This window comes from Perna viridis, chromosome 12 (assembly GCF_037379345.1).
Source record: "Perna viridis isolate PV_CMFRI_1.1 ecotype Kerala chromosome 12, ASM3737934v1, whole genome shotgun sequence".
In the NCBI taxonomy this organism is placed as follows: Eukaryota; Metazoa; Mollusca; class Bivalvia; order Mytilida; family Mytilidae; genus Perna; species Perna viridis.
Window position 1 is genome coordinate 31,637,138 of NC_142456.1, and position 24,863 is coordinate 31,662,000.

A 24,863-nucleotide genomic window follows, 5' to 3' on the forward strand; every position below is an offset into this window, starting at 1 on the left:
TGATTTTGGAAGCCTTATTTTCCAAGCTTCACAACGGTATGCATTTTTAAGATGTCATTTGTCCTGGGAATTCACAGTGAGACTTTGAAAATTACTTTTTTAACATGTAAAGTAATGGAAACGTTAGAAGTGGTTAGTGAGACCCAACAACGTGGTTGGCAGTCACATTGGGGAAAGGAAGAAAGTAAACATTTTTCTTTGAAAGTTACACTATTTATATGTACACTTCGGTAAGTGGCTAAATCATGTAAATGATTAATTATTTAATTAATTAAAAGTAAACAAGTACTTACCACAGCTATAACAAATCATATATTTCAATTTAAAGTCTACAGCTGTCCATTGCTTCAATCGGACAGTAAACCAGTTTGTCGGGTTGGAAGGTTACTTCCCTTTGCTCAAAATTTTAAAAGACGATAATATGAAAAAGGTCAACTAAACGGGAAAAGCATCACTTTCAAAGAATCAGGAAAGACTTCAGTGGAAAATGTTAATATTCTGCAGTTCTGACTGTAAATGTAACTGTGTAAATGTTTATACACCTGTACACATATATAGTATATCTATGTTTTGTTGTTTATTTTATATTTCTGTCACTTTTCTGAATGTCGTCATTTTGCAGTGAAATTGCTACATATACCATCAAGAAAACTTGTGTAAACATGCAAGTTTCACTTTCATTTTGTTTTCTGCGCCAAACTTCAAAAACATACCTCAAGCTATGAAGATGGATGAAAGGGAGTAAACTCAATTTCCCGCAAATATTAAAACGTAGAACTAATGCGGACAAATTTAACGTGAAATAATTAATAATTATTGGATAAGGAAATATCGAGCTAAAAAGAGAAAAAAGACATCCTTGCAAATGGTCTGGGTTAATATAAACAGTCACTCATGATGAATGCAGAATCCAAAAAGAAGTTCTGCAAATCGGGAGTCGATATTTCGGATATCCCGGCCGAACCCGAGCTCAACTTCCCCGAGCTGAAAATGATTATTGCCGATATCTTCTTTACGCTAATGAGGAGGCGGGTCCCATCTTGAAATCACCCGCGTCGGACTGATACATTATAGCGTGCGGGTGGTAAGGGTCAGGGGTCAAAAGGGGTCAGAATGATCAGAATGGTCATTGGCTAGAATGGTTAGTGGTCACGTCCGGTCACACCCAATGTTACACTTCCGGTCCATGACCACCGGATGTTTTCTCATGCGCATGCGCATGCGCATTGGGATGCTCCACCCGAAAAATACGACCTTTAAAATTCACACTATACAGCTAATACAAGACTGATACCTATATAATGTTTCCGCTGCACCATGTCAGAGGAGCGATTTATTTGTGTAATAGTTTTCCTCTTTCGTCTACCCTGGACGTGATATTTTATGAACAAAGATTCTAGTGGAAATCAAAGGAATGTAATCCAGGGACAAAGACCAGACATGGAAAACAGACAAACACAACAATGAACATATATTAACTAAAATAATATATATAATGTAACAAAAGTAAATGAGAAACTCGGACTCCACTTAAAATTGGAAGCATGGCCCAGGTGCTCCGGTAGGGTGAACGTGTTTGCATTGTCCAGAAAACTCCTCCATTTGCTGAAATCAATAATTGAATTATGCACGTGTTCATAAATATATATTAACATATGTTACTAAATATCTATTGATATCAATAAATGGGAACAAATTCCCCAAATGACTTGCCACAACCATAAGACATGTCACATACATATTCTTTATTGAAGGTGTACTTGCATGGATTTGTTGAAACTGCTACGTTATGTTAATAATTTTAAAATGGTAGGGGTCATAAACTAAAAAAATAAATAGTTGCAATCATTTATTAGTAGTTAGTAAAATCATATCAAAATTTCAGAACAATTGATCAACCATAACCATAAAGACATCACACGAAATATCGACGACGACGACACGGACGCTGCTGTCAGCAACATTTTTCAACATTAAGACCAAATTCGTAGTGTATGATTTGCTAATAAATTTACATTTATAATCTCTTTGTTTTTACATTAGTCCTAGTTAAACAGTTCTCTAGCAAAGGAGAATAAAACTGCATAATGAAAAAAATTCCCACTTACAGTCATGCACTCCAGGAAAAACATTCGAAATTCTTATGAAACAAAAACACAATACCGGTATATAAAAGACTTCAAGGCTAAATTTTATCTAATTCTAAATAGTGACATACATTTGTAGCCTGAAAAATGTTTCCTTGGACAAAAACTGTTTACTTGTTTTGCAGCTGTATAAAGTATACCCAGATGCACTGCCATTATTATTTGGTTTCAAAAAAAAATAACAGGGTAATAATCTGTTCCTGTTACCTTCCAAGGCCGTGATCAATAAGCAGACGTACGACTGGTACTTTTATTATTCAGCAATCACAATACAACATCAATGTACAAACAAATGTGGATTCTGCATTCATCATGAGTGACTGTTTATATTATCCCAGACCATTTGCAAGAAGGTCTTTTTTCTCTTTTTAGCTCGATATTTCCTTATCCAATAATTATTAATTATTTCACGTTAAATTTGTCCGTATTAGTACTACGTTTTAATATTTGCGGGAAATTGAGTTAACTCCCTTTCACCCATCTTCATAGCTTGAGGTATGTTTTTGAAGTTTAGCGCAGAAAACAAAATTAAAGTGAAACTTACATGTTTACACAAGATTTCTTGATGGTATATGTAGCAATTTCACTGCAAAATGACGACATTCAGAAAAGTGACAGAAATATAAAATAAACAACAAAACATAGATATACTATATATGTGTACAGGTGTATAAACATTTACACAGTTACAGTCAGAACTGCAGAACATTTTCCACTGAAGTCTTTTCTGATTCTTTGAAAGTGATGCTTTTCCCGTTTAGTAGACCTTTTTCATATTATCCACCTGTACTTCGTCTTTTAAAATTTTGAGCAAAGGGAAGTAACCTTCCAACCCGACAAACTGGTTTACTGTCCGATTGGAGTAATGGACAGCAGTAGACTTTAAATTGAAATATATGATTTGTTATAGCTGTGGTAAGTACTTGGTTACTTTTCATTAATTAATTAATTAATCATTTACATGATTTAGCCACTTACCGAAGTGTACATATAAATAGTATAACTTTCAAAGAAAAATGTTTACTTTCTTCCTTTTCCCAATGTGATTGCCAACCAGGTTGTGGGGTGTTGGTGGGTTACCTCCCTTTGAAAAACTTGCTAAAATGGCTTGCATTCCATAAATATGAAAAACAACTATTGTCATTTCTGACAATTTTCTGGCCTTGACTCACATGTAGTTCCGTCTTTCCGAAAGTTTAAAAAAAACTTGCCGAACTCAATGTCCACCATCTAAAAAATGTGTACATGACATAAGCCAAGGGACTGGCAGGGGGACTCAAATCTTCTTTCGGTGTTCAGTGCTAGAGATATTTATTTGTTTTGACTGTCAAAAAAATATCTATGGAACCAACTCCCAAAAGGGATTAGGATGACTCCTCATTACTGACGGAGGGTTTTTTTTTTTTCATGTAGCTACAAAATGTACTTAAGGGGTGGGGGTCAATTTTGACTGTAGAAAATGAAAAAAAGGTGAATCAGTTTTTATATGAAAACAAATTACAATAAGAAGGGGCTTTTTTTTTTTGGTATGTAGTTAGAAGATTTAGCTGAAGGGCAGGTATACTTGGTGTAGGATTTTTAGTACAAAACATGATGGAAAAACAGAAATCATAGATGAAAATGATGAGGAAAATCAGAGACATTATAAAAAAGATGAGAAGAAATTGATTCATAAGCGTTAAGTTTCCCATTTTTGGGTGAGCCTCCCCATATTTCTTGAAAAATGAAATAGATTTGCACTTATGTGCTCATGTCAAAACTGGAGATACAGCCAAATGTGTGAAAAATTTCCCTGTTTACTTAAATTTTTAGTAAAATGATATAAATTACTTCAGATCTTGTTAAAACGTATCACTAAAACAAAAACTTTGCATATGACCATCATGATGATGATGATGATGATGATGATGAAGACGAAGAAACTCAGTCCTGAAAAAAAAAATTCTGTGTTCCTGCTAACATCTCCTTCAAAAGGTAGGGTTTCATATATATATATATATATATATATATATATATATATATATATATATATATATATATATATTTTTGGGAAAGATTTACCGGACTTCGAAACCTACAGGTTTTGCTGCATCTATTATGACACTGCTGAATACTGAACCATTTTGTTATTTTGACACCATAAAAAATTTGGGTTGACTGGAAAAAAATAGGGTTGATCAGTTACTGGAAACAAAGATTTTTTAAGGCCTTATGTGACAACTCATTTAGGGAGGAAAGCAGGAACTTGGAAATGTGTTATGTAAGAATATTGCAGTAAATAAATGGTATTTAAACAAGACAGGTATATTTCATGTAAAGAATATTTACAACAAAATTAATTTTGTAGAAGGACTAGAGGGGGTATCAGTTTTAGATGTGAGATACATATTTTTTTACTTTAAATGGTCTTAGGTAACCCCCACCCTCCCCCAATAAAAAATCATATGTTCCTAAATATATTATTTTTGCTGGACCAAATTTTAAAGGCAAATCATAACTTTGACTTCTTTTTAATTTTGAGCAAAGGGATGTAACTTCCCAACCGGACAGACTGGTTTACTATCCGGAGCAAAGGACAGCAGTATACTTCAAAATGGGATATTTCGACTTATTGGAGCTGTGGTTAGTAATTAGATACTTTAAATTTACTTATTTCAAATCGTTAAGCTACATGTACTTACTGAAGTGAAAATAGTTTAAATTTCATAGGAAAATGCTAATTGTTCTTTCAGTCCCAAATGAGACCACCAACCAGGTTGTCATGTGTTTGTGGGTTATGTCCCTTTGCTAAAATGGCTTGCCTTTTTTTAATGGATCAACATTGTTCTTGTCTCCGTTGCAATAATACTCATATAAACCACCAAACAGATCTATGTTCATTATACGACCGTCATTATCAAGCGGGTAAGCAAAATATCAATGGACAAAAATTAACGACTGTAGTATCTCTCTGATACAAACCTGTCTAACGTTCATTGTTCAATGCAAGTACATTACATATAATGAAATATATGTAGCAATAGTCGATGAATTTTACATTGATAAATACATTGGTATTCAGGCACTAAGCAAATAATGATACCGACTTTAAACTGAGTTTAAGGAGGTAGAAGTAAGCATAGGAACAAATCAATTGTACGTTTGTATAAACCATTTAATATAACATCTGAAAAACTTGACTTTATTTTATTCTGTATCAATTGAATGTTTAATAGGCTTTTATGAAATAAATTACAACGCAAAGATATCACTGACTTTAAAAGTTATCCCCCTTACCCTAGGTCTACCTTCTTAAACTCAGTTTTAAAGTTTAAAGAATCTTTACGGCGTTAAACCTATTACAAGAAATACGTGTCAAAAAGTTAAACAAGTCAAGGACAAATATGGCACCCTATTAAGATTGAAACAATCAATAATATGGAAAGTAAATCATTTACCTCTAGTTTCTACAATCACTGCTTAATGACTAGAAGTTCATGAAATGATTTTCATTGATACAGAAATGTTTCCATTATTGATTATACGATTTGATATTATAATTTGCATCTGTAAGTAATTCGAAATTTAACTTGAATATATTGTTCAAAATTGAAAACATTTTATACTCTACTTACGCAAAACAGCGAACGTCTTCTTTAGAAATCAAATTGTCCTTGTTAATGTCAAAATATTCAAAAAATATTTTTTTCATTTTTCTTCTAAGTATGATGTTGCCATTCTGAAACAAAATAGTATTTGTGTTCACTCTCGTTTTCTCGAAGTTATTTTTTAAGACAATTTTCACCCGCCGCCATCAATAGAAAATGTGGTATTATGACGACTAAAGTCCTACTTTCTAACATGTTTTATTAATTTCTCTACTTTTTTCTTGCGCTAAGAGCACAAATGTATAACGACTGAAGCAACACAAATTGAAACAACACAAATGTGCTTATTTATTTACATTCCCTATCTCCATAGACTTTTATTAGTGGTGATTACGTGAAATTTGACATTCATCTTTGTTCGGTTCTTATACGACATTGTCTAAATTGTTCATATATAAGTACGGAGAATGTATACAAATCGCGTAAAAATACCTTTTTACGATGGATAAACATACATGTAATACATGTATTATGATTTTTTTCTGGTATATTATAAATCATTGTTAAATGTCACCGTAAATGTACTAATTATAGTTGAGTATATTTTTAATTTTATTTTATGAAATAGATTATTGACATCCACAAATAGTACACGAAAATTGAACGAGATTTTCTTTTAGGCAACTCTTACCTTTTGAAACTTCACTTCAAAAAGAACCACATTAATAAGCCACTGTTAATATGTTCAGCGTCGGTCTGTGATACGTTTAAATTTATAAACGGTTATGTTAATGCTCCAAAGAAGATAACAATTAGTATCAACATTTTGATTAAGAAATACAAGGTCTGCTGGAAATGTTTTATTCACATAAAGGGTATTTCATTAAGTTTTATATGTTTAAAAAAGGTGAAACTACCAGCTGCTTGTATTTCTTTTTCTTAATTTTTTTTCCAATAAAATCTCGTGAGTAAGGCCCGATACTGATGTTTTTGTGTATCTTTTACCATATCTATGAACAGCGTCTTGTTCATTTTATTAAGTGCGCTATATTTTTGTAAAATCATTGAACATAACTCGCTAGTTATATTTAAAAAAATATTGCAATACATGATAGTAGTTCTATCAAGCACCAACTTTCTTTCACACAGGCGGCATACACAAGAACTAAATGACTCTTTTTATTTACTCATTCATGAGTGGGGCAGGGCTGCACAAAGGATCATACATGTAAACAATTTTTCAGGAATATTGTAATACGGAACGCAAATGTTTTTTTTACAAAGTCAGTAATACAAATTTCAAAATACCCAAAACATTCAGGGTTCATTTCTTGTTCTTACCTGGTAAAAAAGCACAATCCTCTACATTTTTCTCAATCTGCGAAAGTGAAGTATCATCCTCTATTTCTCGGCAAAATCGGGACAGTGCTACGTTGTTGATGTCCTCTTCTGAGATCAGAGAGAGGGCCAAAATTTTCTTGTTCGTCCCTTATAAAAATCTGGTAGTACATGTATAGTGTATTGGCACTATAAATAAATCATTTAAGTCGTTTGGAAAGTTCAAAGAAAGACATTAACTTGATTAATTAGTTTATCTGCAAGATGGCGTTAACCTATCATGAAAACTGACCGTTAGTTTTAGATTGTAAAGTAATAAAAGTTCATAAGATATCTCTAGACAAGCAATGAAGATTAATTATCTACCCTACTTACTTCAGTATGCAATGTCACTTTGTAAGTTTTAGTAAATGTAGTCTTGGTGAACAGACGTATTATTTAACTCTATTGTGGTACAGAGCTAATGAACCTAAAATGCCTTAAATAACAAGCTAAATACACAACAACATGCTTTCTTCGACGGTATATGATTCTCGATAGACTTTAAATGCAATTTAGTCAGTAATATATTTAATGCATTCATGCATTAAAAGCTCTTGGCGCACTGAAAATCTTTTTGAAAGTCTGTGCTATATATGTATCATATTTTTGCTTAAATTAAACGTTTTTACAGATAAAAAGTAAGTAAAGTGCCTTAAAAGATTCAAAAGATACCATATGATAAAAAATGTACATTAATGCTACACAGATAAAATAAAAATTCTAGTATAAATGCTATTTTAAAAAAAGATTGGTTTCTATTATATATACACATATGATGGAACATCTTATTACTGTAAAAGATCATTTATATTATTACTTGGAATATAAATTCATCAGTCAATTTATTTTTCACCTGACGAATTTAATAACTTTTTTTTCTCATATCAGTACCAAGCGCTATGTTTTATCACGCGTCTCAATGTTTTGTATCTTTTTTTTCAATATTTTGTCTTACTTGACAAGTCACTTTAAAAAAAAATTGACAATGTTATCGAACTAACTTATTATCATAAGATACTCAATTAAAATGTCCGTTCATTTTTGTAGATTTATAAACAGTATTAAATTGTTTTAAAAATGTGTAGTAGGGTTATGATCTTGATATTGAAATCATAACTCAAAGCAATAAGTTCAACATATGGTTTAATGGTTACTGTAGTTGTTAAAAAAAACATCTGCCCCCTTTAGCAATGATTTGATATTCTCTTTTAAAGCAATGTTATTGTTTTATCTCTTTTAAATGGTGTATAGGTCACAAGTAGTGTCGCGTTTTCTGTTTTAACTTTATTTGGAGAAGGTAGTCCACCCTTTTTTTTTCACCCAGAATGAATTTTCTGTAACAATAAGAAATGCAAATCTAAACATTGTGAAGCCTTAACTAGTTCAATGAAGTGAGGTCAATGATGAAACGTATCGACATTTCTCTTTTTACGTTCTGAAGAAAAAAAAAGGAAGCAATATAAATAAATATTCAGTATGAAAAGAGACAAGTTATTAACACAATTTGGGGGGAACCGATTTCCGTCTGCAAATATAATTTTTTTGACTTCGAGGAATTTATGACTAAACAATCTGAATACAACAACGTGTTTTGTGCTTTACACATGACAGTAGGCTTCCCTTTGACCCGTTATATGGCACCGCGTCTTTTAAATATTTTTGCTTACAAACCTCTTCAGAAAAAACAAAAACAAACAAAAACGCTTCTTGACGATACAATACATGTAGACGTTTAAGTGACAAATTGACACGACACATGACTAGTTTCAATGTCTAGATGCATGACAGCTAACACAATTGTAATGCAGAAAAAAAATGACGCTAACTTTCTTTAACAGTTTATTTATAAAATTTCCCTGATATCACTGTCTCTATAATTTGAAAGTTATGTTAGTTCGAGTAATCAAAGACCGAGCATGCGCTATTGTCGACCACGGTTCATTATTTATCGTTAGTTATGAAACTATCATTCTGGTATCCTTGGGTCAGATTTTTGTTGTTATGTTTCGTTATGCATTTTTAGGAAGAAAAAAAACAAACAAAAAACAAAAACAAAAACAAAAAACAACAAGCTATACGAAAAGTTGAAGTGTTAATTATATTATCAGACATTTGAAAGAGTAATCAAGGGAACCAAGGTTATAGCGGTAATCAAAAGAAAGTAATCCAGGGACAAAGACCAAACATGGAAAACAGACATACACAACAAAGAACATGAAGTAACTACAATAATACATACACAGTTACAAAAGCAACTCGGACTGCTACCTTTAACGAGAAAATCCAAACTTTATTCTACAATTTTTTTTTCAATTGCAATATAATTGTGATAGAAAATATTCATCAATAATTTCATCTTTTCTGACTAATATTGTTTCCGCCATTCTGAAAAAAACCAATATAAACAATATGTAGCATTCATTACCTTCTAATTATATGAAGAACTGTACTGCACATACGATTATACGATTTTACCGCATTTCAGCAATATAATATTGAGAACAAAATATACGACTTTGTACCTCGAAATGATTATTTAGAATGTGGATTGAAGGCAAAAAACTTGTGTTAACATAATTTCCAGACATTTTGTTCGAATTTTTAAAACATAAAATGAAATTGTATTACTATTTGTTAGTTGATCATAATTAAAGTTATATTATATGAGAAATTGCTTCATATAATTTTCAGAAATAATTTACCTGATCAACTATTGTTTATTGAAAGGGTATTTTTTGAATGAAGGAGTCCATAAAAACACTTTGAAAAAATTCAATGCAGTTTGCAAATCTGCATAAAAGGGAACAGAGATTTGATATAAGTATCTGATATGGATTATCTAGTTTGACAATATATTAATATTGATTTAAAAAGAGTGGATTTTCATCTGCCAGCCCCCACCCACCCCCCTCAAAACAAAACAAATACATCATTGAATAAAGTTACAAATCCTGGAATCGCACGATCAAACAAAGCGTGTAGTACTAACTTAATAAAAAATAAAATTAGAAAAGTGAAAATAAATTAACTGGATCATTTTTATTCACAAAAATCTAATATAAATGATAGTATCTTTTTCAGTAATAAAGTGTTTTATCATATGTGTATTTATAATAGAAACCGGTCTTTTAATATCATGGCATCATACCAAGTGTAACAGAAAATTAAAAGGTATTTTGATACTGCAAGCTGCGGAAATTCATTATTTATGTTTTAAAACGAACACAATCACCGCTGAAAACAGTCTTGATATTGCAGTACTTAAATACCTTGAACTTTTTTGACGGTGTTGATCGAGTTGTTATAACCCATATTGACTTTGAAACCAGTGTTTTTACGCTGTTTATTGATCGAATTGTTATAACCCATGTTGAAGTTAAAGCAAGTGCTTTTTGTTACGCTGTTGATTGAGTTGCTATAACCCATGTTGAATTTTAAGCCACATCAAAATTTGTCTATATATAGAAAATGCAAAACGAAAACAAAAAAAAAAAAAAGAATTCAATGTAAATATTACTTGCTAGATTTTTATTGTTGAATAATAGTTCCAAGACCTAACATTTTTCAACTACTTTGTCCAATAATCAGTTGAGTCAAAAGCATTATACATCGTTGTTATTTTTAAAAGACGTATTGTCTTTTAAGAACCTTTTAAGATTTTAAGATTTTATCCATCGCATCTCCTCTAAAGAAATTAATGACATTACATGCACTATAAGGTTAGCCTCATTTCTTCACCCGCACTTGGCAATCGATGGAAATGGAAAGGGAAAACTTATGATTAAGCGATACGACAAATGCGATGACCTCTCATTTCATATTGTCAACTTACCTTTCATCTTTGGCAAAATCCCTTTTTGAAACACGTGTACAACGTAACGAAATTTGTAATCTTTTTATGCATTGCTTATTCTCAAACCGATAAGTTTTACTGTGTGTGGATATAGTTAGTAAGATTTTGTTTGAAATTTCATTTGGAGAATTCGAAAAATCCATAAAAATACACAATCAATACTTTGCTTTAATTTCAAAGTATTTTAAATCCGACTTTTATTAGGTTAACAACTACTTACTTTTTTATATATGTTCGTTTTATGTGAAAATAAGTCTTCCTGGTCAATATCATGTAATAATATTATGAAAAATTAAAAAAACAAATTATGTTGATGTAGCATTCGTTAGTTATGTGTATTCAAGAGGCAAGAATTATCTTTTGTTTTACAATACAGCTATTTTTACAAATAAATCTTTGTTTTATGATAAAATAAGTTTTTTCTTTATTTTGAGAATTTAAACAAATAGCACGGTTATTCAAGTGAATCACGAATATTTAGGAAAACTACAGCGTATCGTCTAAAATGAAATGATTGTGTCAGGTATTTATAAAGTAAAACCAATTGACCTAAAAAAAAACAAAAAAAACGGAAGCACCCCTGATCGAATTGTTATAACCCATGTTGAAGTTAAAGCAAGTGCTTTTTGTTACGCTGTTGATTGAGTTTCTATAACCCATGTTGAATTTTAAGCCACATCAACATTTGTCTATATATAGAAAATGCAAAACGAAAACAAAAAAAGAATTCAATGTAAATATTACTTGCTAGATTTTTATTGTTGAATAATAGTTCCAAGACCTAACATTTTTCAACTACTTTGTCCAATAATCAGTTGAGTCAAAAGCATTATACATCGTTGTTATTTTTAAAAGACGTATTGTCTTTTAAGAACCTTTTAAGATTTTAAGATTTTATCCATCGCATCTACTCTAAAGAAATTAATGACATTACATGCACTATAAAGTTGGCCTCATTTCTTCACCCGCACTTGGCAATCGATGGAAATGGAAAGGGAAAACTTGTGATTTAGCGATACGACAAATGCGATGACCTCTCATTTCATATTGTCAACTTACCTTTCATCTTTGGCAAAATCCCTTTTTGAAACACGTGTACAACGTAACGAAATTTGTAATCTTTTTATGCATTGCTTATTCTCAAACCGATAAGTTTTACTGTGTGTGGATATAGTTAGTAAGATTTTGTTTGAAATTTCATTTGGAGAATTCGAAAAATCCATAAAAATACACAATCAATACATTGCTTTAATTTCAAAGTATTTTAAATCCGACTTTTATTAGGTTAACAACTACTTACTTTTTTATATATGTTCGTTTTATGTGAAAATAAGTCTTCCTGGTCAATATCATGTAATAATATTATGAAAAATTAAAAAACAAATTATGTTGATATAGCATTCGTTAGTTATGTGTATTCAAGAGGCAAGAATTATCTTTTGTTTTACAATACAGCTATTTTTACAAATAAATCTTTGTTTTATGATAAAATAAGTTTTTTCTTTATTTTGAGAATTTAAACAAATAGCACGGTTATTCAAGTGAATCACGAATATTTAGGAAAACTACAGCGTATCGTCTAAAATGAAATGATTGTGTCAGGTATTTATAAAGTAAAACCAATTGACCTAAAAAAAAAAACAAAAAAAAAACGGAAGCACCCCTGAACCGCCACCCAGAGTCTTCGTGTTGACGTTTTAAAAGTTACACGATATAAATATGAGAGCTTATTTCTTTCACGACATTTCTGTTTCCATTTGACATAAAAGTGTCTTTCTTGCTTTACGTTTAATACAATTTGCATGTACTAAATATAAATTACCAGTCACTGCCAAATAATGTGAGGTAAACATCATTTTTTACAATTTAAACAAGGTGTTAAAAGTATATAAAACTATTTCGCCGTTACTATTTTTCGCGTTTATTTCTCAATCTTTAAAATGTCGAGAAAAAAATGTATAGTGCAAAAACTAATAAGTTTACAGTGCATCCCTATTTGAATGAATGCATTCCTATTCGATTAATTTTGCTGCATTGTGTTCTAAATTTGAAATTACTATATTAATAACCTTGAAACATTCCAAAAAATATACGTTGAAAAATTGGAAATACTGTCGTTTTACATTCTGGGTTTTTTTAGTGTTTTGATTTTATAATTTTTCAAATGTAGTCACGCTAATCGTGTTGTATTTAGTATTTTTGAAATAAATATTGAAAAGTAGTTTCTTTATCTCAAATAGAATGGTCATTTATGTTGATTGCGGGTGTTTAGTGATAGCGTGGATTCTAATTTTCGTGGATTAGGGAAGATACACAAGTTCGTGGATTCTTCAATTCTTGATTTTGAGGTTTTCAGTAAACACTTGATTTAGAATATCCGTTTCGTTGGGAACCAAATTTCGTGGTTTCCTCAACCACAAAAACCATGAAAATTGGCAGCCCACGAACAATAGTATTTTCTAAACTGAGAAAAGGCAAGTTAGCAAAGTGATGTAAGTGTTCTGTCCAATATGTTTTATGATGAAAATAAGCTCAGATCAAGAAATAAAGTCAATAGACCTAGACAGGACAGAGTTTCAAGCGGTTAAAAACCGCAATCGCAGAAACCGGAAGCACATCCTACCTTCCACCGCTCGGGGATGTGTCTGGCGATATTAAAGTAATCATGTCAACCCATTTTAAAATATCATACATTCATGATAAAAGCTTCTGAAACATTTTTCAGTGCCAAATTACATAGAGTTGTCCTTCTTACCATCTGCTTACTACTATTTGTACTGCAAGCAAATGACATATTGTTTTCGCAAAAGCTGTGGAGTAAACATCAATTTTTTACTATTTAAAAAACAGGTTAAAAGTGTTAAAAATCTATTAGATTTTTTTGCATTTATCTCCATCGCTCAAATGTGAAAAAAAAACAAGTATTCAGATAGAACAACGCATAAACTAATACGTTTAAAGTGCATTTCAATTCGAATGCATGCATTTTTACTATGAATGGAAAAAAAAATAAACAAACAAACAAAACTAAAACAAAAACAAAAACAAAAACAAACAAAAACAAAAACAGAAAACCAAAATCAAAATAAATGATTCTTATGTTCTTTCTTGTGTATGTCTGTTTTCCATGTCTGGTCGTTGTCCCTGGATTACATTCTTTTGATTACCGCTATAACCTTGGTTCCCTTGATTACTCTTTATAACAACATTGTTGTCTTGATTCTAAATAACTGCATTAATAACCTTGAACATCCGGAAATATTGGGAATACTGTCGTTTTACTGTATTTTGTTTATGTCATTTTTCACGCTTTTCCGTGTTGAGTTTAGCTTTTTAAAAATTCATGCTTTAAATGAAAGTCGAGTCCTAGTTGCTAATATACTTTTGTTACTTTTTATGTGTTATTTTAATATCTTTATGTTCTTTGCTGTGTTTGTCTGTTTTCCATGTCTGGTCTTTGTCCCCGGATTACATTCTGTTGATTCCCACTAGAATCTTGGGTCCCTTTCTTACTCTTTCAATAATAATAGCTGTATGTTAAATGAAAAAAAAAACGTAAAGTCAATGTTTTCTGAATAATATTGATTTATTTCATTAAATACATTTCCCATTTATTTTTAGTTTTAATTCTCCAAATGAGTTAATTTATCAATCTGATTCACATCATGTTATCTATATTACTGCAATATTTATACATGACTACTGTATTTTCTCTGATATCAACCAAATCAAGAATAACAAATCTTCAAAGGTGTTAAATAAATTTACTAGCTGAATTTGTTCATCTCAGAAGTGCAACAACCGATTGATAGACTAAGACTGGTTATGTGGTCTGAAAGAGAAAATTTTGTGGATTTTAGCACTAACGAATATCTCTTCCCTGATATTCAAAAAGACAAATTATTGAATATGTGTCTGATAGAATGTATAACTCTGTCACTTGTGTAGTTAACTACCCAGTGATTGATATTTAACAAAGGAAATATTAACTCTGTCACCTGAACATCATCGTTGTATGCGTTATAATTCAAATGAAATGCCGATGAACTTTCCGGAATGTCTCTACTAAACTTTCACAGGAGGTCTCTATTTTTAACAGGACGTTCACCCGTATAAATACAATTAAACAAAATCCGTAGGGTTCATACATGGTTCCTGTTGCTGATTATAATTTTTTGAAAGTGGCTATCAATTTGTGTATGTATTCAATGAAATACTGATTTTTATAAATTTTATAGGACTTTCTTTGGCAATAAAACTACATAACATTCATCGTTGATATTTTAGATTAAATGTTTAATTATTATTCTTATTCATTGCGTTTTGAAAAGTTTCTAATATTGTGTGCGTTAGATGGAGCCTTGATATTAATTAACGGATTACATTTGGAGTTTTCCTATTTTGAAGATTTTAATCATTAAGGTTTCATTGCTTGGGGTGCTTTTAAACGTATCAATTTGCCCTTATACATTCCGTGTATCTTTTCTAAACCAAACATTTATTTATCAAAAATCCATCCAAAAAGACGTATATTACATCTGTCTATGTATAAATACTTAATACAGGTAAACAATATATCCTCAAAATGTCAGCTTTTAATTTCAAGTATTACAAAATTGCACCGGGTCAACTTGGTGTACAAAACAGTTCACCTTCATATAACTGTAAAGAGCACATTTAAACGCGCTATAAAACCTGTTTAAACAGAGTTTTTCCATCAGAAATGTCTGTATTTTCCCTTGTCTAATTCATATGACTGTTGCCTAGATCTTTAATTATCCTTCGTTCATTTATCGACATATATAGTAAATAATAATAACAACAGCATAAAAACAAAACAAAACGAAACATATTTCTCAAATAAAAACAAAAGATATTAAGCAAATAAAACTTTCTGTTTATTAGCATACTTCTTCTTAGGTTCATAAACACAAGATAAAGAGTAGTAATCTTTAAAGTTAAATATACAGTATTTATTTTTATGCAGATAAAATGCTAAGTATGCACTCACAATAAGATAAACTTTTGACATGTATACAAATACCTGCAATTTTTATTCAATGTTACTCGTCACATTTTTGTGTTGTAGTAAACTAGTAGATGTACTGAATACCTATTTGTCATGATAATGATAGGTATTTCAAGCCTAGCCTATTTAAAAAAAAATCAAAATGTGAGACTTAAAAAATATGTTTTTTGATCCATATTCGTATTTGAGCGGTTGCACATGATTGTCAAGTACTAGTATACACATGTGAAAAACATATCCGTAGGATCTACGAACTAAGTAGTCTAATACAAATAAGAAAATTCACAGCAAAAAAGTTCCCCTTAACCAAATAACGGATTGCAAAGGCCCGCATAGTAAATATTATAAAGAGAATAGGTATGGTGTATATGTCAAAGAGACTACCCACTGGGATGAAAATGTCAGCCCAAGGCCTTCATTGAACGTAGAAGAAATCCTCTCATACCACAGGATAGGCTGCAGCTGCCCCAAAACATCATAATACAGCAAAAGAGTTCCCCTATATACTCAAGTAACATAAAACATAAACTAAAGGTGAAACAAAACGCGACATACAAAAACCAGAAATGCCTAGCTTGGGACAGGCACACACAATTCAGCGGGGTTAAAGTATTTTGGCGTCATCACAATTATCCGCCTTTAAAATCTGGCCGCTATGGAAAAATATTACACAATTAGGCACTTCTAAAAGTCAGTTAAAAATGTCTGACTCCTTGTTAAAACGAAAATAAAGAAACTGAATATAAATTACTCAAATGTATGAACCGAAGACTACTAGCAGTTAACTGACACGCTAGCTCCAGACTAGTTTAAACCTACAAAAAGGTATGTCCCCATTGATGTAAAATCAATCCCTATTCTTCCCATGCGAGGTTGTAAATCGCGGTACATTCACCATAATTTATACAATAAGGACACAACCCATGTCATGCCAAGAACTGCTTTTAAATATAGTGTTTTATTTTTTATGTAATAAACCTATGAGTTAATCAATGTTAATACCACAAAATGCTATTTTTAGCGATTTGACAACAATATCATAACTACGTCCCTTACGAAAAAGGAAAAGTTTCCAATTATCGACCCATGCAAATACAATGAATCAGAACCGGAAACTAATAAACACGAACATTCGAAACTTGAAATACTGTTCAACCCACTTCCCACTCAAAGTAAAGGTAAAAAAAAGGTGAGTAGATATGTAAATGAAAACGGATTTTATTTAAAATTGGTGTTAACAATTATACCTGTACATTATTGCCAATATTTTAGTCGTGATTGCGTTTAGATTAATTCACCATACAGAACAATAAAAATATCTATAACTTTCGATATTTCATCTATTAAACTGATGGGTTTCCAACTGTCAGCAATAGTTAAATTAAAATTAAAACCTTAAATATCAACGTATAAATACAAAAGCGCAAGATGTAAGAAATTAATTACATAAACAAGAAACTGACACAGAAATCACTCGACCAATAGAAACTAAAAATACATATATATGTGCTATTAATCTCCCAATTGTCCTATATCTTTCAAGATGAGTAACCGAATATTATTTGCTTAGCAAGCAGGCCAAAAATGTAAAAAAAAAAATCTTATACGTGTACACAAACAAATATATCACACATTGGGATCATACGGTTTGCAATATATGATTACTGTACGAACCGAGAATGATATGACGATCATATGATTCCGAGCCAAAATTAACATACGTGTATCTAATGATAATCATCACATTATCATATGATTGTCATGTGATTACCATACTGTCATAAGAAACGAACACCATTTGGTAATCATATGTTGCACATTTGGCTGTATATTCCACTAAATAACTATTTAACTTAGATACCTTTATACGAGGATACATATACTATTCAATCCGCCTGAGGTTTATAACGTATATATAGTAGGTGTATTCAAAAATATTTGTTCTAATTATTTTGAATTAGTCTACAATGTTCCCTTGTATTTTTGAACATTCTTCTTCCTGTATTGCAGTCATTACATCAAACACCTTTGTCCAGGCATTTTTCTGCTCACTTGTAACATTCCCATGCATTTTATCGGCCAGAAGGTCAGAAAATGCTGGCATTAACCACTGCAACATAATGACGAAACAAAATTATTAATCAAGTATCCTGTCTTCAATTGAATGAAGAAGATTTTTATGCTGAAAAAAATTCGTTCGTTTCTATCACTTTTATACGTTTGTTTGGATCCTATAAGCATTGGAACACTACTAATTCTTTAAAAAGGATTAAAGAGACGGCATCAATTTTGTGAAATGTGCGCATTATGAGAAAATCAAAACAACACATAATCAATTATACATATAGAATGTATTTGCCTTTTTTAGTATTACCATCATGATGTTTTCGGAGTACCGTGATCGACTCGACTGCGGGAAGTCGTGTGTTTGATCCCCGACTGAGTCATACTACATAAATAAAATTGGGTCACTACGTCTCTTCAAGCACGCGACAAATAAGAGAACAAGTGATTTATTGGGTAGGAGTTGTAATGTGTCAAGAGTGACAGTCCTACTCGCTTTTGTGAGGAAGCACGTAAAAAACACAAATCAGATCTGTTCGAAGGATCGACTGTCCTTGTCCTGAAATGCATGAATTAACTGCCACAGGACAGTAGATCTACAATCACAGAATCTAAAATGTATCTTAAAACGTTAAATACAAATATTTGTTAGGACCAAGAAAATTGGAGAAAAACAAAAGAAAGAGTAATCAAGGGAACCAAGGTTATAGCGGTAATCAAAAGAATGTAATCCAGGGACAAAGACCAGACATGGAAAACAGACATACACAACAAAGAACATAAAGTAACCAAAATCATACATACAAAGTAACAAAAGTAAATGAGCAACTCGGACTCCACTAAAAACTGGGAGCATGGACCAGGTGCACCGGTAGGGTAAGCGTCTTCTGCTTTTCTAGAAACACCCGCCGAGTTGCTCATAAAAAGTCAAGTCCTAGGTAGACAAACGAGGAAAGGAAAACTATGACCCGTTGAATAAACCAGTTTTCATGGTGCTGATGGATACACCATAACGATCCACGAGTTCATGATGACGACCTTAAAACTTCTGTAGTGATGACTTCAATCAACAAATGATGACTTGTAGCAACATAACCCTGTTCCAGAAGCCTATTTGTTAGAGTTCTAGCGCGATACAAAAAGTCTGCGTAGTTTCGACAAGCTCTGGCATAACGTATGAGTTATGATATGAACACTCCATACGCAGGAGCCGAAGGGATGTTGCCACAGATGAAAGGAAAGTTGACAATTCTGAATGAAAAGTCATCACGTTTGTCGTAAAGTTTGGTCAATAGTTTTCCTTTACCATCGATTTCTAAGTGCAGGTCAAGATATGAGGCTGACTTCACAGTGTCTGTAGTATCCTTTATCTTAAGTTCTTTTGGGTAGATGCGATGTATCAAATCCCCGAAATTAGGATTGTTTAAAGATAACACGTCATCTAAAGACAAATGCGTGTAAAAGCTAATAGAAGTAGTATCAATGTATTACTTATCAATATAAAGGGAGCATTGCCTTGTGTGAACGGATAGGTTTGGAATGTTGACATGGTAGAAAATCAGATAGTTTTCAGCCCTTGAATTTTCCTTTTTAGTGCATATAAAGTACCCAAGTAATATGGAAAATGTTGTGTTCCATGATTATGATTGTATTGAACATATTGTCAAATTACAGTGTCGAAGTGGAAAGTTATTTAAAACCATGTTTCATCTTTTACCTTATTCTTACAGAGACTGATACCTACAGCAGCAAGTAATTATTACAAGTACTGACATTGAAATTTAGGACGTTTTTAGAACGTTTAAGTTTAACTGAAATGAAAGCGAGTTATTTAGCGCGCTCTTAAACCTGGATAACCCACATTTCCATCACAATTCCTGTTACAATTCAGGACCATTGCGTTGATTTTTGCATTTATTTTACGGACAATTCCATTTGTCATTGCAATAATTTTGTTATTATCCTTCAAATTACAAACCTTGTAATCAGCTCCAGAGATGCCTCTTTCCGCATGATTTCTGGCATTTTTCCTAATAAGGTGTGTGAGAGTGTCCAAATCTTCTAAATTATCAACAAGGGATTTGATTGCATACAAGACAGAAATACCATGGGCTGTGAGTTTCTTCTGTACAGCAACTTCTCCAATGGTCATTCCTTTAAAATCCCTAAATGTTTCTATTGACGTTGGATTGTGTTGGAAGAACCTTTAAAGAATGATCAATTTGAATTGGTGTTCAAATAAACTTGTCAATTTCTATATATATTAGACCTGTTTTTGATACTTGTCTTTATACACAATTAACATAAATTTGCAGTTTCACAAAATTAAAAAAAAGTATTTATGGCTTCATTTCTTTATTGCACATAATAGAATTTTTTTTCTTGTACACAGTTTTATTGAGAATTTTGTATTTTGATCTAATGCTGGCGATTAGTGGTATGCCCTCGAAACACGTATATTGAACTTAGCAATACCAATATAATTGATATGTTTGTATCCATCGGATTAAAAACCTATTCATTGTCATTTTTTGTGTCTGATTTGAATTTTCATCGCACTTGAACATTAATATGGACAAGAAACAGTATTTTTACCTTCAAACAAATTAATTATTTGGTCTTGTGATATCATGCTCGGCTACATGTAGGAGGTCTTGGTTTTTCCCCGGCCGACTCAGACTATAATAACAGTATTTTTTTTATTTCGTCTTCACAAAGTGCGCAGCATAAACATGATAAAGTGACGAGTGGTTGGATGGGAGTCAGAGTAATATGTCTTATTTAGGTGTGACATTCCTATTAGTTGTTATTTTGTGTTAGCACATAAACAAATCAATTCGGTCTGTTCACATTATACAAAACAGGTTGAGTTAGACCGATTCAACCTTGTTGTCTTTACACATCCTACTAAGGACGAAAAATTATCAATCAATGAACATATTTGGTGTACATTCTTTATTGTTCATCTGTGTACATTCTTTATTGTTCATCTGAACATCTGCTAACCTATGTTCAATTTGGCATAGTTTTCATTTCCTCTTTCTTCTACCCAGGATTTGATTTTTGACTTTTTATGAGCAACTCGGCGGGTGTTTCTAAAAAAGCAGAGGACGCTTACCCTACCGGTGCACCTGGTCCATGCTCCCAGTTTTTAGTGGAGTCCGAGTTGCTCATTTACTTTTGTTATTTTGTATGTATGATTTTAGTTACTTTATGTTCTTTGTTGTGTATGTCTGTTTTCCATGTCTGGTGTTTGTCACTTGATTACATTCTTTTGATTACCGCTATAACCTTGGTTCCCTTGAATATTCTTTTATAAGCCGTAAGTTTCAAGAAAAACAGAGGACGCTTACCCTATCAGTGCATCTGGTCTATGCTCCCAGTTTTTATAGGAGTAGTCCGAGTTTCTCATTTGATTTTGTTACTTTGTATCTTATGATTTTTGTTATGTGTGTCTTTTTCCGTGTCTGGTCTTTGTCGTTAGAGATTATATTCTTTTGATTTCTGCTAGAATCTTGATTCCAATGATTACACTTTGAAAAACATATTTATGTTGTAGCATACTAAAAGCGAGTCATTGGAAAACACATTGCTTTACTCTACAATCCATTAAGGAGATAGACCTAGGGTAAGGGACATAACTATTGAAGTCAGTGTTTGAATCATATTCAATTTCACCAAAGCCTTTCAAACTTTCATCTGAAACAGAATGAAATCAATCCAAGTTACTTGATACTTACATGAGATTGATGTAAAATACTGAAAACAAACGTTTTAATGATTTGTAAGAGTTGTGTCCCTTACACTAGGTCTACCTTCTTAAAGTTAAACATACTTTATAAAGAATTCTCTGCCACTATTTTTTTTATCAAGCCATATGTATTTCCATGTGGTCCTAATGACGTCGACATCTTGTTCCGAAAGGGGCGAGCTACTTCCTACACACGATCCGTTTTCTGCCATATCCGAAATACTTCTCAAACATTACATACAAATGTAAAATTAACATGTCAATTTTCACGATCTGCAAATTTAATCGTTTCAAAGAGTAGCTAAAATTTAAAAAAAGAACAGAAAACAACGAAACAAAACAAAACAAAAAAAAAAAAAGGGACAAGAAGTACGTAAATTAAATAAAATCAACCAATTTTAAAAATATAAGATTCCTTCTTTTTTTTAAAATCAACTGTACATATGCAACCATTTCATGCTAATATATACAAGGCATCGCATCCTTAATTATTGAAAGCAGAACAAAATGGAGGTTCTGGCATTGTTTTGTAACAGTTTACAACATTTACTCTAAAGACTGACGTAACTATACGACAAAAGCGATGACTCTTCATTTCATATTGTCAACAGTCGTTTAATTTGTGGCAACATCTTTTAAACACGTGTGTACGGAGTTTCCATATCACAACTCATATGTTATGTCAGACTTTTTGTATCGCGGAAGACTTTTTACAATTAGGCTTCTGGAATAGGTATATGTTGTTTTAAGATTTGAAGTCATCACTACAGAAGTTTTATGGTCGTCATCATGAAGTCGTGGTTCGTATCCATCTGCACCATGAAAACCGATTTGTTCAACGTGTCATAGTTTTCCGTTCCTTTTTCGACTTCAGCAACGCGGCGGATGTTTCTAGAAAAGAGGAGAAAGCTTAGCGGAGCACCATGGCCATGCTCCCAGAATTTAGTGGAGTCCGAGTTGCTCCTTTTACTTTTGTTGATTTGCACGTGTGTGCCTGTATTCCATATCTGGTCTTTGTCCCTGGATAACTTTCTTTTGGTTTTCCATATAATCTTAGTTTCATAGATTACATTTTCATGCTGATACATTAATCCCTTGCATGAATTTTATAGAAGAACAAATTGGCACCAACGAGTACATAGCTAGCTAAGCACATGTTATACAGATCTATCTTCTGCCCTTGTACAAGAGTATTCAAGAGAACCAAGGATCAAGTGGTAATCAATAGAATGTAGCAAAAAAATCGAGGAGACAAGGAAAATAGCCATATGAAAACAAAACAAAGCAAAAGAATAAAAAATGACACATACAAAGAAACCGACGTAAATGAGCAAACTGGAAACAACTAAAAATCTGGAGCATGGACCAGGTTCATCGGTAGGGTAAATGTCATAAAATATCACGCCCGGGGTAAACAAGTGGGTAAAAACACTGATACAATGACCAAGTCGGTCATGCTCCAGATGGATAACGAAAAACGACCATATACAATTTAGAATGATTACTCTAACACCATGAAAATTGATTTGTTCAACGTGTCATAGTTTACCTTTCCTCTTTTGTCTACCCCGGACTTGAATTTAATGAGCAACTCGGCGGGTTTTTTTTCTGGAAAAGCAGAGTACATTTACCCTACCGGTGCACCCGGTTCATGTTCCAAGTTTTTAGTTGAGTCCGAGTTGCTCTGTCGTTTACTGTCGTTAATTTGTATGTATTATTTTAGTTAATTTATATTTTTGTTGCGTTTGTCTGTTTTCCATGTCTAGTCTGTGTCCATTGATTACATTCTTTTAATTTCCACTAGAATCTTGGTTCCCTTGTTTACTCTTTGAGGCAACATACATCTGTCCTAGATGCCTAATTGTAAAAAGTTTAGCACGGTACAAAAAGTCCGCTAAGTATCGTCAAGCTCTTGCTAAAAACATGAGTTTTGTATGAAAATAAAAATATACGCAGACGCTTAAGGGATGTTAACACATATGAAAGGAATGTTGATAATACGGAATAAGAAGACATCGCGTTCCTTGTATGATTTGGTAAAAATTTATCCTTCTCCATCGGTCGTTTAGAGTGGAAGAATAATTAGGCTAAGTTGATAGCCTCTATACTGTCCTTTAGGAGTGAATGAATAGATCAGCGAGTAGCGGAGCACACTTTGTTCCTATTGGATACCAATAGTCTGTTGAAACACGTCCACAACACTGGGCAAATACGTTGTCGCAAGAAAATTCCAGCATTTTGTCAACATCGTTTTCGGCATATTTTATAAACATCGCCTTCGGTATATTTTATAAAACTGTCTGGAAGTAATAAAAATCTCGACAAAGTGCTAGGTATTTGTATTAAGGTATTTCATCTTCTTTGGACTAACAACGATGCATATTGGTTTTGGATCGGGATTTGTACTGAGTATGGGAAATATATTAATATCAAGGGTTGACCCATCTAGGTCTTGATACTGTTATATTGCAATAATAATCTACAATTGAGGGTTTCAAGCAAATCATTCGAATTTTTCAAGTTCCACGTTGAATCTCACTACAGGAGTAACAAGTGTATTCGTAAGACTGAAGATCTAGACCATTTTTTGCAAGTTTGCAATTGTTTCGAAAGCTGCTTGGTAATACATCTTACAGATCTTGCCATATATTAAATACATGAAATATATCCTTTTGTCTAATTTCTACATCCATTCGTTATTCTTTCGCAGTTAAAAAGTTGCACTAGTTTATCAAATTATATTCTTTGAAAATATGTAAGAGACAATGAATTTCGTGATACAGGTGTAAAGACGAAAATAGCAATAGATGATATCTGCAAAAAAAATCCAGGTTTGCAGTACTTGCAAACACTCTGTTTCTATTCTCGAACTGTGAGGTCAGTATAATAGGTTTCAGAAACTAATATAGTATTTTAAATACATACTTATGGATATTATAAAATGTATCCGTCAAGTCAACTCCTGTTTTGAAAATGGCTACTTTTGACAGCGTTGAATTGATTAAACAGATCTTAAAGAGAAAATTATGCACAATGTTACTCATTCAAAATA

General features: G+C 32.1%; 2 protein-coding genes across 3 annotated transcripts in view; both read right to left on the minus strand.

Annotated features, from left to right (window-relative positions):
- LOC148602036 (uncharacterized) overlaps positions 1-681 on the minus strand; it is a 75,428-nt gene extending 74,747 nt beyond the window's left edge. Inside the window, exon 1 of the mRNA XM_088554470.1 lies at positions 294-681. The gene's annotated coding sequence lies outside the window, so the exon portion shown is untranslated. The remainder of the gene's footprint in view (positions 1-293) is intronic.
- A 13,897-nt stretch (positions 682-14,578) lies between these two features.
- LOC148602037 (globin-1-like) lies at positions 14,579-24,863 on the minus strand. 2 transcript variants are annotated; one of them, XM_088554922.1, is made up of 4 exons: positions 24,737-24,863; positions 21,896-22,033; positions 20,039-20,264; positions 14,579-18,106 (listed from the first exon to the last, which is right to left on the minus strand). In XM_088554922.1, the coding sequence occupies exons 1-4, from the start codon at positions 24,853-24,855 to the stop codon at positions 17,954-17,956; spliced, it is 636 nt and encodes a 211-aa protein (XP_088411048.1). In that variant the 5' UTR covers positions 24,856-24,863; the 3' UTR covers positions 14,579-17,953. The 2 variants fall into 2 exon arrangements, with proteins under 2 accessions (XP_088411048.1, XP_088411049.1); XM_088554923.1 differs by lacking the exon at positions 24,737-24,863 and having other exon boundaries at positions 21,896-24,706.

Coding starts and splice junctions, on each gene's coding strand:
- LOC148602037 (XM_088554922.1), bottom strand. CDS start 24,855: ATGAGTAACATTGTGCATAATTTTCTCTTTAAGATCTGTTTAATCAAT. Junction 20,265..21,895: donor GGCAGAGAATTCTTTATAAA/GTATGTTTAACT, acceptor CATTCTTTAAAG/GTTCTTCCAACACAATCCAA. Junction 18,107..20,038: donor TCTCTGGAGCTGATTACAAG/GTTTGTAATTTG, acceptor ATTATGTTGCAG/TGGTTAATGCCAGCATTTTC.